This window comes from Schistocerca gregaria, chromosome 9, assembly GCF_023897955.1.
Source record: "Schistocerca gregaria isolate iqSchGreg1 chromosome 9, iqSchGreg1.2, whole genome shotgun sequence".
NCBI lineage: Eukaryota > Metazoa > Arthropoda > Insecta > Orthoptera > Acrididae > Schistocerca > Schistocerca gregaria.
The window spans coordinates 182464216-182479657 of NC_064928.1; the positions used below are offsets into that span (position 1 = coordinate 182464216).

The 15442-nt window shown below is 41.4% G+C and overlaps 1 protein-coding gene across 5 annotated transcripts in view; it reads left to right on the forward strand.

The window, feature by feature from the left end:
- LOC126291754 (uncharacterized protein CG43867) overlaps positions 1 to 15442 on the forward strand; it is a 518693-nt gene that overhangs the window by 493732 nt on the left and 9519 nt on the right. For all 5 annotated transcript variants that reach the window (XM_049985431.1, XM_049985433.1, XM_049985432.1 and 2 more), the window contains 3 exons: positions 2297 to 2576; positions 3819 to 3926; positions 10173 to 10328. In XM_049985431.1, the coding sequence (XP_049841388.1) occupies positions 2297 to 2576; positions 3819 to 3926; positions 10173 to 10328 (544 nt within the window). The remainder of the gene's footprint in view (positions 1 to 2296; positions 2577 to 3818; positions 3927 to 10172; positions 10329 to 15442) is intronic.

The window sequence follows — 15442 nt, forward strand, 5'->3', positions numbered from 1 at the left end:
AACAGTGAAGCAATAAAACCATTCATAGTTTTCAGTCACCATTGTATGTCAACAATGGCGCAATTCCATCCAACTCCCTATCTTCACTGTTGTCGGAACCAGTGCCAAAACTGTCTTCATTATTGTCATCATCAAGACAGACCATTAGCTTTTTATGGTCACTGATAATGCCATCCATTGCCTGTGCTACTCGAATGAGTATTTCATTGTGCCTGATCTTTTTCCTCCACAATGCTGCATCCACAGTCGCAAGAACATCATGTAACAGCCTTTCCATCTCTGTCATTGTAAATGACCTATTATCATTCTTTATTTACATCGTCACATCATTCAATACTAATGCAATGGAGTTGAAATGACAGTGATAGGGTGCCAGTCTTATTACAATATGATGCTGCTCTACTGTGATTTCATGTACTACATATGTAGAAAACATAGGCTTACTTTCTTTAATGAGCGAATACAACAGAAGCTTCATCATGATCAAATCTTCAGTCAATATTTCGTGCCTGTAACCACTGCACCATAACTTCTTTGTGGTCATTTGTAGTTGGGAATTTCTTCAGTATAGCTGAATGATATGGAGCATTACTATTATTGTAGGGATGGAAAACTGTTTTAACAGGTTTGTGACCCACTTAACAGACTGTGTGTGGTCCATGTCTTCATGGTAATCACCTGTCCTTTTGGACCAAAAAACTAAAAGTGCATCAGCAAAAAAACCACTGGAAGAACCTGCATGGGCCACAATTAATCTTTCTCCTGTTGGTTGGTTTGTGGGATGAAAGGGACCACACTGCTACGGTCATCGGTCCCCTTCAGCTGATGACCACTACTGCTTGGAGTGCCATTTGTCCAGCATTTACTTACAGCTTTCCTGGCATTAACCCACGTATTTTCTAGCGTATTATGAAACAAAGGTCCTTTCCCAGAATTTTGTGCAAGAATATGCACTGAGCCATTACAATATGCACCTTTTGTGACAGGGCTTTGCATCTGTCTAGTGCATAGAATCAAAATACACATTTTTCAGTACAATTTTTAGTGATGTTTTCCCACCCCTGAAAAGTTCACTTTCTTTTAACAACACTAGCAACTTTGCTATGGATTGATTGCATCAATCTGGAAAGAAACTAAGTTGGTGACAGGGTAAGGGTGCTTTTTCTTCTTCCCAGGAGTTGCTAAAAATACATTATCTGATCCTCGGAATCATTATCGCTCGTGTCTACATCTCTCAACTTTTGCAGTAATATTCCCTTACATACTACTGTTCTTGTGTTCCACTACTTTATTGGTTGGAACTGATGGCTGTCCCTGAATACTTATGTATTACTTCTCCTGCTTGTAAAACTGATTATTTCTCCATAGTAACTCTAGCGCCTGGCTGTTTAGTGGCACATCTCAACATTAAGGATTGTCACTAGGCAAATGGACTCTTTTTCTCTGACATTTTTCATGTAGCAGAATTTTCTAAAGCACAGAACAATGCAAGCACACTGTAGAAACCAACCACAACACCACATGTACAAACAAAACAAAGTCGGAAATGCAGGAGCATAGATGTCATGATCAGAAGCAATTACTGTGTTGGGGTTGGTTTGTGCTGCATTCCTGGCACCTCATGCTTCTCATTCTTCACTTGTTAAACTGTTATGCTGTCAACTTGAAACACATATGCGGCCTCATTATACTGTCCTATACATTTTTCATCAGTCATCAAGTCCAAAAATCAACAGTCTGTTTCAGTGTTCAGTATTGTCTCTGGTCAAAGCTGCATCATGATCTATATGTTGTTGTGTTAATCTGTGACTTGAAGACTGAAAGTGGTTGGCAGTCAATAAAATTTCACTTGCCTCAATGGCCTAGTGCAAGTTTTTCTATTGGACACCTCTTCGATGACTTGCATCTCTTTAGTTTTATCGAATCAAGGAAAGGGGGCCTACGTTTTAACATGGAATCCAAACCATGTGTTGTTCCTGACATTTTTCACATTGCCAAGAGGTGGAGGCTAGATTAAAGGCAGACTGAACACTTGGTCAATCCTACTGGGATTCGACCTTGCGACCTAGCAGTTTCTAGGCACATGTTTCATTACTGAGCACCAGGTCTGACATCAGTCAATAAATGTACATTAAAACAGGTTCTGGCAGTTCCATGATGCTATTCTCTAAGATTTGAAATAATAAGCTACAGAATATAGAGAACACATAATGGTACAATTATAAACACTGTAACTTTTACTCAGAAGCACATTGCGACGAGGAAGATTTTGCTACAGGAACCTTTGGGATTGCAGGGAGCTGCAGGATGTGCTGGCAGAGAAGTGGTCGTCACTGCGTGGGCGCACGGTGCTCGACTGTGTGCGGATCTACCTGACGTGCACTCGCAAGTGGTCGCTGTTCGGGGCATCGCTGTTCCAGGCGCGACTGCGCGCACCTGTGCCGCTGCCCCCAGAGTCCACGACTGCCGCCATGCCAGAAGTGGGTGCTCCCCTGTGGATAGCTGCAGCTGAGGACGGTGTATCGCTGCTCGAGCTGAGCACCATGTCACCCCTTGTCAAGTACCCATATGCTCAGGTTAGCTGACTGTCCCGTACCTTCCTACAGTGTAAAATGTCTGAGCTGGTTGACAAGAATAATACTTTTAATGAGGTTACAATTTGCTTGAAGGATTTTAGTTTACATTGACAATCGTATCACTTGGTGAAACTCTCTCTCTCTCTCTCTCTCTGACACACTCACCCACACACACATACACACACATGTGCAAATGCACAGAGGGGAGGGAGGGGGTTGGGGAGGGAGGGAGAGAGAGAGAGAGAGAGAGAGAGAGAGAGAGAGAGAGAGAGGATGGTATTTGCGGTTAGTTATTAGAGTGGACTATTTAGGATGAATTGTGAAATTCACAGCTACAGTGCCAGAGGGGAAAGTGATTTCCATATGGACTATGGTCCAGGATGGGGTTTTACTCTTGAGTGCAAGCAAAAGTCTATTTGCTGGTAGACATCAGACAGGAAGCTGGAAAATCCACTTGCCACTCACTATTAACATTCCACCAACCTTTATCTCTTTCATTGCTGAGAAAGGAAGAATAACAAAGAATTATTTTTCGCTATTAAATATATTTATCTGCAGTGCTGGAAATTGTCTCCAAAATGTAGAAACTGGAGAACTGTTCTGTCTGTTTGTAACAATGTGTCAAATATAGAAGTTAAAAATTAATAATAGCAATATTTTACATTAATGATCATGTAAACAGTTGACTGTCTAGGTGCTGAACTTAAAAAACTTTCATCAAGGGAAAAGAAATGTGAAGGGTAGGGAAGAGAAAGAAAAAGAAAATTGCACAAACCTTGACCAGGGTCTACGTAAATTCTGAAATGTTGAATCTCTCTTGATCCACACACTGGCTGATTCTTTCTTATGGGAATTGCCTATACATTTTATCCTTTCTGTTTCCTGCTTCCTAACATTACCTCCACAACCCTCCATTTTTAATGTCCCAGACAGTTTCAGAATTTGAACTAGATCCTCCACTTCTGAACTCAGTATTGTTGTTAGCATCTAAATGAAAATTCACTTGAAGAAACTATAATTTATGAGACAAGACTCTGGCCAGTACTTACCAAGTACTGTCAGTAGGCAGCTAGACAATCAACTGTAAAAAATAGAAATATGTGATTATCTGCTAATAGGGTTGACAAGTCATGGCAGAATAGTTGCAGAAATTTCCCTGCTGGAGCTCTCTTTGTGATTTTTTTGAATAAATTGGTTAAAATGAGTGTGCTGTTATCATAATTATGAATTAAATGTTGTTAGGTTGTCACGTTTGGAGGCTGCCAGGACGACTTCATGCTTGTTGTCGGCTCTGACGAATCTGGAGGGGGAGCTTCTCAAAAGATGCTCTTTGCTCTTAGCAAACCAAAGGTAACATATACTAATTCTGCAACTGAATTACTTCTGTTTCTTAACTCTGTGAAGTGTCTGTGAACAGCAGTTTGATTTAATTTTTAAGAGTCATTGAAATTGGCCTTGTCAGTCTTTGTTCGGATGATTATCTTATAACATTAGGAAAAAAAATGACACAGCCTTTACTAGAGATCTCTCTGTTCAGATCAGCTATGGATGAAATGTCAGGAACAATAAAGTTTTATGGACTATGGCTATTTGATAGCAACTCTAACTGTACTATCATAATGACAAAAGTGGCAATGTATGTGATATTTGGGTTGCAGTACTAATTTGGTAAAGGAAAACTGAGAGTGTTAGCAATATTAATAAACTGTTTGTCATGTTGTCTAACTGTTTTGGGACTTGGAACTGTGTCCTTCACTATGACATGTTCCATAAAAATTGACCAGCTCAATGGTTGTGGACAAATATATGGTCTAGGGAATTGATGCCCTACTAGTTGTTCTCAGCAATGCATTTAACTTGGTGAGTCACCAGATTCTAATAGACACACTGTGGTAGTCTAAGAACAGAATCGTACCTTGGTAGTAGGAAGCAGAAGGCACTATCATAGTTCTGGATTCCAAAGCTGTACCTCAAACGTCTGTGCTCAGACCCTTATTGTTTTCAATTTATGTGAATGACTGTATAGTATCTTGTTATAAAAATCTGGTCTTTATGTTGATGATACCATGTTCATTGCAACTGAAAATTACCTAAACAGATAGAAGAAAGATAGACTTAGAATGTCCAGTATGTGCTTCAAATATGAAGAATTAGCTGTAAATCATAATAAGGTGAAAATATAATCTGTAGTTTATGTAATTCTAACATGTATTGTAAACTCATTAATCTGCTACATTTACACTTTAATCCTAAATTAACATGGATCCACCACACAGACCATAAATGTATTAAATTATCCAGAATCATATAGTTTGCTGTTGATTATGTTGTGGTCTTCAGTCTGAAAACTGGTTTGATGCAGCTTTCCAAGCTACTCTATACTGTACAAGTCTCTTCATCTCTGAATTACTATTTCACTCTACATCCTTCTGAATCTGTTACTGTATTCATCTGTTGGTCTCCGTTTTCAATTTTTACCCCCCCACACTTCCCTCCAATACTGTATTGGTGATCCTCTGAAGTCTCAGAGTGTGTCCTATCAGCCAGTCCCTTCTTTAATCAAGTTATGCCATTAACTTCTTTTCTTCCCAATTCTGTTCAGTACTTCCTCATTGGTTACATGATCTGCCCCTCTAATTTTTCTTCTGCAGCACAACATTTCAAAAGCCTCTATTCTCTTCCTGCCAGAGCTGGTTACTGTCCTCCTTTCAAGACACTATCCATTCTGTTCGGTTGTTCTTCCAAATATTTTGCTGCCTCTGACAGAATTACAATGCCACCAGCAAACCTCAAAATTTTTATTTTGTCTCTCTAAGCTTTACTTCTTTCTCCGAATTGTTCTTTGGTTTCCCTTACTTCTTGCTCAGCGTACTGATTGAATAACATCAGGGATATGCTACAATCCTGTTTCAAACCCTTCTCTAGCAGTGCTTCCCTTTCATGGCCCTTGACTCTTGTAACTGTCATCTGGTTTCTCTACAAGTTGTAAATAACCGTTCACTCCCTGTAGTTTACCCCTGATATCTTCACAATTTCAAAGTGTGTATTCTTGTCACCACTGTCAAAAGCTCTCTCCAAATATACAGAAGCTATAAATGTAGGTTTGCGTTTCCTTAGCCTATCTTCTAAGGTAAGTCATAGTGTCAGCATTGTGTCACGTATTTCTACATTTCTCTGGGATCCAAACTGATCTTCCCTAAGGTCAGCTCCTACCAGTTTTTCCATTCTTCTGGAAAGAATTCGTGTTAGTGTTTTGCGGCCATGTGTTATGAAACTGATAGTTCGCTAATATTCACACCTGTCAGCATTTGAATTATTACATTTTTCTTGAAGTTTGAGGGTATTTTGTCTGTTTTATACATCTTACACACCAGTTTTGTCATGGCTGGCTCTCCCAAGGTTAGCCGTAGTTCTGATGGAGTTCATCTACTTCTGGGGCCTTGTTTCAACTTGAGTATTTCAGTGCTCTGTCAAATACCCTCTGTTTACTCCTTCCAACTTCCACCTTTTCCTTCTTTGCTTAGGACTGGTTTCCCATTTCAGATCTTAATATTCATACAGTCACTTTTCTTTTCTTGAAATGTCTCTTTAATTTTCCTATTGATGGTATCTATCTTTTTCCTTATTATATGTGTTTCTCTATCCTTACAGTTGTCCTCTAGCCATTCCTGTGGAGCTATTTTGTACTTCCTGTCAATCTCATTTTTTAGACAGTCGTATTTCCTTCCATCTGATTCATGTGCTGCATTTTTAGATTTTCTCCTTTCATCAGTTAAATTCAATACCTCCTGTGTTAGCCAAGGAATTCTACCAGGGCTTGCCTTTTTACCTATTTGTTGCTCTACTGCCTTCACTATTTCATCTCACAAAGCTAACAATTCATCTTCTACTGTATTCCTTTCTCCTCTTTTGATCTGTCATTGGCTAATGCTCCCTCTGAAACCCTCAACACTTCTGATTCTTTCAACTTATTCAGGTCCCATTTTCTGATCTTCCTACCTTTTTGCAGTTTCTTCAGTTTTAATCTACAGTTCATAATCAATAAATTGTGATCAGAGTCCACTTTTACCTCTGGAAACATCTTAAATTTAAAATCTGGTTTCTAAGTCGTACCATTAAATAATCAATACTTTCCAGTTTCTCCAGGTGTCTTCCCTCTATGCATCTTTCTTTCATGGTTCTTAAACCAAGTGTCAGTAATGATTAAAATACACTCCTGGAAATTGAAATAAGAACACCGTGAATTCATTGTCCCAGGAAGGGGAAACTTTATTGACACATTCCTGGGGTCAGATACATCACATGATCACACTGACAGAACCACAGGCACATAGACACAGGCAACAGAGAATGTACAATGTCGGCACTAGTACAGTGTATATCCACCTTTCGCAGCAATGCAGGCTGCTATTCTCCCATGGAGACGATCGTAGAGATGCTGGATGTAGTCCTGTGGAACGGCTTGCCATGCCATTTCCACCTGGCGCCTCAGTTGGACCAGCGTTCGTGCTGGACGTGCAGACCGCGTGAGACGATGCTTCATCCAGTCCCAAACATGCTCAATGGGGGACAGATCCGGAGATCTTGCTGGCCAGGGTAGTTGACTTACACCTTCTAGAGCACGTTGGGTGGCACGGGATACATGCGGACGTGCATTGTCCCGTTGGAACAGCAAATTCCCTTGCCGGTCTAGGAATGGTAGAACAATGGGTTCGATGACGATTTGGATGTACCATGCACTATTCAGTATCCCCTCGACGATCACCAGAGGTGTACGGCCAGTGTAGAAGATCGCTCCCCACACCATGATGCCGGGTGTTGGCCCTGTGTGCCTCGGTCATATGAGGTCCTGATTGTGGCGCTCACCTGCACCGCGCCAAACACGCATACGACCATCATTGGCACCAAGGCAGAAGCGACTCTCATCGCTGAAGACGACACGTCTCCATTCGTCCCTCCATTCACACCTGTCGCGACACCACTGGAGGCGGGCTGCACGATGTTGGGGCGTGAGCGGAAGACGGCCTAACGGTGTGCGGGACCGTAGCCCAGCTTCATGGAGACGGTTGCGAATGGTCCTCGCCGATACCCCAGGAGCAACAGTGTCCCTAATTTGCTGGGAAGCGGTGGTGCGGTCCCCTACGGCACTGCGTAGGATCCTCCGGTCTTGGCATTCATCCGTGCGTCGCTGCGGTCCGGTCCCAGGTCGATGGGCACGTGCACCTTCCGCCGACCACTGGCGACAACATTGATGTACTGTGGAGACCTCACGCCCCACGTATTGAGCAATTCGGCGGTATGTCTACCCGGCCTCCCGCATGCCCACTATACGCCCTTGCTCAAAGTCCGTCAACTGCACATACGGTTCACGTACACGTTGTCGCGGCATGCTACCAGTGTTAAAGACTGCGATGGAGCTCTGTATGCCATGGCAAACTGGCTGACACTTATGGCGGCGGTGCACAAATGCTGTGCAGCTAGCGCCATTCGACGGCCAACACCGCAGTTCCTGGTGTGACCGCTGTGCCGTGCATGTGATCATTGCTTGTACAGCCCTCTCGCAGTGTCCAGAGCAAGTATGGTGGGTCTGACACACCGGTGTCAATGTGTTCTTTTTTCCATTTCCAGGAGTGTATGTTCTATGAAAAATTCTACCAGATGGTTTTCTCTTTCGTTCTTTTCTCGCAGTCCATGTTCACCTATTATTTTTCCTTTTCTTGCTCTTCCTACTACTGAATTACAGTCCCCCCTCACAATTAAATTGACCTCTCCCTTAACTATCTCAATAGTTTCTTTTACCACATCATACATTCTTTCATTCTATTAATCATCTGTGGAACTAGTTGGAATATAAACTTGTACTACAGTGGCTAATGTTGGCTTCATATCTGTCTTTTCGATGATAATGGATTCACAGTGTTGTTCATAGTAGCTTATTCACATTCCTATTTTCTTATTTGTTATTAAACCAACTCATGCATTACCCGTATTGGATTTTGTATTTATTACCCAATACTCACCTGACCAAAAGCCCTGTTCCTTCTGTCACCAACCTTCAATAACCCCCTCAACATTTAATGTCAGCCTAACTATTTCTGTTTCTAAATTTTCTAATATACCTGTCCAATTAAGGAACCTAACATTCTACACTCTGACCTGTAGGCTGCTAGTTTTGTTTTTCCTGATGATGAAATCCATATACTTGTTACACAAACATGAAGTATGAGTGAGTGTAAATATATTGTTTTGTTTGTGTAATGCATTCTGACATAGCCAAATGATGTACTGCACACTGCGCTGGGGCAGATCCTATGGGGCAAAACGTTCTTTTATTTAGCAGAAGGAGATGTTTTAAAAATAATGTATCCTGTAAGCTACGTTTCAAGAAACTGAACATCCTGGCAGTCTTGTTGCGTGCTCTACACAAGAGAAAACCAAATTTAAGGTGGTCATAACACATGTCACAAAGAAATGACTGACCAGCTCTTTATCAGTGTAAGCAAGAATCGTAACAGCTGCTTGTAATTGAAGGTAATCCCTGTGCTGCCATCAGAACACATTACCTCACTAGAAACCTTTGACTTTTTGATAGTGCAAAAGAATTTCTTGCATGTTTGTGTGTAAATCTGTGTGCTTTAACTGTTATCTTTGTTATCATATTATATTATTATAATATGTATTATTTTATTTCATACTAACTATGACAACAGCAGTAGCATATAAAATGCTTGAAAGAAAAAAAAAAGCCACATAGACTAATAGAAATGGTTTTTAAAGCTCAAAATAATGAGTTCCAAAATTTTGAAAATCACCAATAATAAAATCCTAAGTATACTTGTGCACTGGACTTTGACAAAAATATCCTGAAACATGACATAATTTTTTAGTTTCTGTGTAGCTGTGAAGTCTAATCATTTATTTCAAAATGGTTTCCTGTGAACATAAATCTTGGGGGAGCTGGCTGGGGCACAGTGGATGTATTTATCTCGTGCAACTGATAAGCACTTGTCGCTCAACTGATGAACTATCATCACTTTCAGTCTCTAATCTATTAACATCACATTCTTCTTTACTCTCTGAGATACTAATTCAATGTCAAACTTAGGCTCACCATAGCAATTCTTTTTTTGAAACTATTTCCTAAATAACAATACATGCCGAGTATCTAAAGCAGCACATAGCAAAGACAATATCTAGTGGCAACCACCTCAACCAAAACATGACATCCAGGCTACAAATGTCACACCAGATGTTCTTTTACTGAAATTTTACATTTCTGTCAAAATAATAAAAATGAGATTACTCGAGTTTCATGTTAAGGGGTTAAAAATGAAACTAAAGCAGAACACTGTGTTTATAAAATTCGTAGGAGAATTGTGGAATTCATCCTTTTCTCTATAACATAGACAAGTTGAAGTTTAAAAGACAAACCAATTACAAAAATTTGATTCCTTATTTTAAAACATTCTGCACATTCTTTGAAAATTTGCCAGTCGAGCCTGGATTTACACACAAATTATACGAGACAGATTTCTGTGCATAGTTGTGGCACCGTGATTCAGTTCATTTGGCTTCACTTGGTGGCACCTGTTACAGATCCTGGAGCTGACACTGCTGATCGCCGACTACATGAATGCCATGGGCCACACGCTGCCTGGCACGCCTCAGATGGGGACACTCACTCGCAATGGCTCCCACCGCTCCGTCCGAGGCCGTGGAGCCGCGCAGCAGCAGTCTCAGACAGCTCCACCGGTGAGTCCCATGGCTCTCTGCATTCTGCATCTGTGTCCATACTCTGCAGAATGTTGTGAAGCACGTGGTGGAGGGTGCTTTGCACAGTATGGCATTTTGGACTCCATCCAGTTCGATTTTCAGATAGTCTGCAAGAAGAATAACTGTTGACGTGCCTCTGTGTCTGTAGTAATTAGTCTAATACTTCCAAATTGGTTTTTCACTCTGCACTCTGTGCTGTAAGAATAGTATGTGGTGCTCACCCTTGACCATCTCGCAGACATTTGTTTTGAGGAATTACACATTTCAAATACTGATTCACTGTATGTTTATTCCCATGTGAAGTTTGTTGCATATTATCCACTGCAGCTCAGAGAACAATGATGTACATAATTATGACACTAGAAGAATAAACTGGACAATTGTGAGTTGGATTCACACTCTGACGGATCTGTACAAACTTAATTTTGTATGAAGAAGATTGGAGAGTAATACACAATAAATTTATCACAAATATCTTAATAGGTAACAAAACAAAACAAAAATCACAAATGAACCAATATTTTACCTGCTTTCCTACATAATCACCAACATTCTCGGGACATCTTCCATCATGGTACCAGTTTGTAGAAGTCTATTTGGTTGGTGTATTGTCATCTGTGGAAAGCTGAATTCACTTCTGCATCTGCCGCAAAGCATTGACCGGCCTGGAATTTCTTCGTGGGACCAAACAGGTGAAAGTCCGATGGTGCAGGGTCCAGACAGTATGGTGGATGCTGGAGCACATCCCACACATATTTGGCGATTTTCTCATAGATGGGGGTGAGCTCTGTCGTGATGAAGTTTGCCATCATCAGCATTATTGTCGTAGCATTAATCACGAAGGGTACCATAGGCTGCAGCATTCGCAGTGGTCCCGTGTTCAGTGAAGTCTGCCAATAGCACACTATGCAACCCAGAACACTGTCACAACCACTTTCCTAGCAGACTGAGTCACTTTGATTTTTTTCATACTGGGGAACCAGCATGTTTGCACTCTACAGAGGCCTGTTTGGTTTCGAGCATGTAGTGCACCCACGTCTCATCAACAGTGATGATTCCTTTCAGGTCCTGCCCTTCTGCAGTGTAACACATTAAGTGACCCTAGTTTGTCATCAGTCACTGGTCTTTGTGGTTGTCTGTCAGGTTCTTAGGCATCCAGTGAGCACCAACTTTGTGAAATTTCAGCATGTCACTGCACCATAGCAAATATTGAATTGCTGCAATAAGATTTGCAGTTGCATATGCTGGTCATTCAAAATTATTGCTTCAATGGCTCTGACATTTTGTGGGGTTGCAGCTATTATCACTGAGATTCGCGTGGTCCTCTTGGAAAAATGCACGCTATTGGCAGATACTGCTACGGTCCATACAAGTCATCTCCAAAGATGTCATGCATGCCCCTGTGAATTTCATTCAGTTTATGCCCTCTGGCTCACAAATATCAAACTACACTTCACTGCTCTTCAGCATTGACAACAGTAGCATGCATTCCATATTTGTTCCACAGTTCAGGCTTCTCTCACAAGAGCTGCACATGGAAACAAAATGCCCTGTGTAGTGCTAGTTTCAAACTCTATTGTCTTGAAATTTCAACATAGCAGCTGCAGTACCGAGGGGGGTGGGGGGGGGGGGGGGAGAATTATTGTGCATCACTTACTGATCCTCCCTTGTGTGTAGATAACAATAACAACAATAATAATAATAATAATGATTATTATTATTATCATATTTAATGTGGCTCAATTGGTTGGCGCAAGTATTTTTGTTGGATGGCACTTCGGTGTCTTGTGTATCCCTAATCTACCGCAGTCATTCAACTGGAGAAAGGGGACCTACAGTTTCATGTGGAATCTGAACCACATGTTGATTCTGGCAAGTCCTCACTTCATTCAGAGGTGAAGGCTAGCTTAAAATGAAGACTGAATAATCTGTGATTCAACTGAGATTCTATCCTGTGACCTCTCAGTTTCCAGTCAAGCACTTTACCACTATCACCAGACCTGACATGTTTATTGAGAGTTCATCTGTAGGTTTTGATGAGTGAGTTTATGAATATCACAATATGTGACATATAAGGCTGTATCATTAGAACACATTGACTTAAAAGGTTAAATTATTTACACCACCAAGGGACCATAGATCTTAGTGGGTATTGTAAATTTCAACCTGTTTCTCTGAAAAAGTGGTATTAACTGATGGTCAGACAGAGGGACAACAAATGGAAAAAAATTATGTGATATAATTGCAAATTAACAGTTTTCAGATTCTTTCCTGTAACTGTGCTGTGAAACCTTGCTTCCTACCAAATTTTATGATTCTAGGTCAACAAGAAGTGCCTACAGGTTATGATGAGTGATTAGTGAGCATCAAAATGTATGGCAAATTTCAACTTGATACCTCTACCCATTCTGTGGGAAAAGAGGTCCTGACAGTTGTGCAGACAGACAACAAAATGATCTTATGAGTGTTCCAGTTTTACCAATGGAGGTACAGAACCCTAAAAATGACATTCATTATGCCACATTAAGGTGGTCTTTAGCACAAAAAGGGATGTACAACACTTGCAACCAAAATTTTTGACCAATTACCCAGTGATATAAGATGTGTGACTTACAACAGAGTAAAATCTTATAGCAAACTGAAAAGATTTTGCCTTGACAACTCGTCCTGTTCCACAAAGGAATTTCCATTGTTGTATGAGTTGGAATTACTAACTTGCCTTTGTATGTTAAAGTAAATAAAGACCTCACTTGTAAATGACCACAAAATAAATTGTGATGTGCATGTAAAGCATATCATTCTATACCATTACAATTTATCATGCAAACAACCCCTGGAATGTAAAACTGACTTGGAACATTCTAGCTTCTAGCAGATCAAAAATGTGTGCCAGGTTGGACTCTGAACCCAGAACCTTTGCCTATCTGGTCTGGAACACAGTATTAATCTGCCAGGAAGTTTCGAAACAGGCCACACCACTGTGCAGATTGAAAGATTTCTTCTATAAAGAACCACCTTGTTTATGGTTCAATCATTTCTTTACAATGTCCTTTGCTCTGGGGGTGTTATTTCTACTAGGTATGCAGGAGAACTGCAGTGAAGTTTGGAGTGTAGGAGGTGCTGTATTGATGGAGGTAAAACTATGTGTGTCATGTCTGGATTGCTCAGTTGCTAGAGACACTTGCCTGATAAAGACAAAGATCCCAGGTTCGAGTTTCAGTTTGGTGCACAGTTTTAATCTGTCAGGAATTTTCTATTCTCATTTTATTTTTGTGGTCACTGTGAGAATGAGATGCAAGTTGACATTCTCCCATGCATCAGACTAACCTGTGAACAGTTAAAGCACCCACCTTTGTGTAAATTCTTTATTCCCTGTTAATACTTTATGGTATGGGTTTCACACTTTGGAACAGCGTTCTAGGATGGGTCACATATGTGTTTTATAAGCAATATCTTTTACTGGCTGTCTTTTTCCTGGTATCCTACCAATAAACCATAGCTCGCCACATGCTTTTTCTGTGACTGAGCCTTCGTGATCATTCCATTTCATATCCTTCCAAATTGTTAGACCCAGGCATTTGTTTGAATTATAGGATTCCATTTCCGATTCATAAATATTGAAGTGATAGTGTATTGTTTTTCCTATTTTTAAGAAGTGTATAGTTTACATTTTTGAACATTGAATGCTAGTTTACTTTGTGTCAGAAGGTGCGCAAGCTAATGTGCACAAGAGGGTATGGACCTGGATACGCACTAAAGGTTTCTGTGCTCCGGCTTGCACCAGTGCTGTGGCTTCAGCATGTGAGTGCACCACTCTATGTACCACTTGAAGTACAGGGCCAATGCATTTCCCGCGGTCATGTATTTAGGTGGCTGAGCGACCCTGCCCCAGAGGTCTGTTACTCGCTGTAGTTCGCGTGTGTATCTTGGCCGTAGTGTATTCCAGTTCCATGTGTTGAGATACATACTGTTGTTTTTGGAGTGTCCCTGCATTTTGGTCGTAGTGTCTGCCATCCCCTACTTGTTCGCCCATCCTGTTTGTTTATTGTTAGCAATACCTCCAGCAGCTCTGCTGCCTGTTGGCTTTGCATCTCCATTCTGTGCCATGCACCGCTCACTTGTGGCTGTGACAGTGGCGATGAGGTGAAAGAGGTTCAGTAGCATGGAGGCTAAGTTTGTCTGTCTCCTGGAGCAAGAGCAGCTGCTCATGTAGCAGCAGCAGTGCCAGTTAGATGTCTTACAGCAATCCTTGCAGTTGCTGATGGACAAATTCATGGCACGGGACAACCTACCACACCAGCTCCTGGGTGTCTTGGTTTCTGATGCTTCCCAAAGTCCGTCATTGTTTCTGCCCTTTAATAACTTTAAGGAAGACTGGAAAACATACTTGCATCATCTGAAACAACATTTCACAGTGTTTCAGATCACCAATTACTCCCTACAGTGGTCTTTATTCTTGTCCTGGGCATCCCCAGACACATTCTTTCTGCTCTGCTAGTTGGCACTGTTGCCAGACCCCATGGCTCTCTCCTTTAACGAGATATGTGTGCTGCTGCCTAACTACTATTCCTAGCAATACCATGTCATTGTGTCTAAGCTTGAGGTCCACCAGTACTATAAACAGCCCAGTCAGTCATACAGTTCTTCAGTTACGTGCTCACAGGGTCCCAGCTGCAAATGCACCAGTCAGCATTGCAAGGTGTCATATGCAGACTCCTTGATTCGCAATGTCGTCGTTCGATTGGCACCCAATCTGGAGGTCCGCATGGCAGTGTTGAAACTTGATAACTTCTCGCTGGAAGACATTCTGTGCATAGTCCAATCCTTGGAAATCGACCAAGCAGCGAATGTGCATCTCATGACGAGGCCCCAGGTGGTAGCAGTAGAGTCCTCCCAATGACCACCTCCCTCATGCTGTTGGCATGGTACAGCCTACAGAGAGCAACATCATCGAGACTCCTCCTTGTCCGACATCACTCTGGCTTCAGTGCCGCCAGTCGCCCCTCATCAGCAGTCACATTGGTCACTTCTGTCTTGCCTGCAGTGCTTTTTCACCCACTCTTGCACAGACTGTCCCCATTGCTGGAAGACAT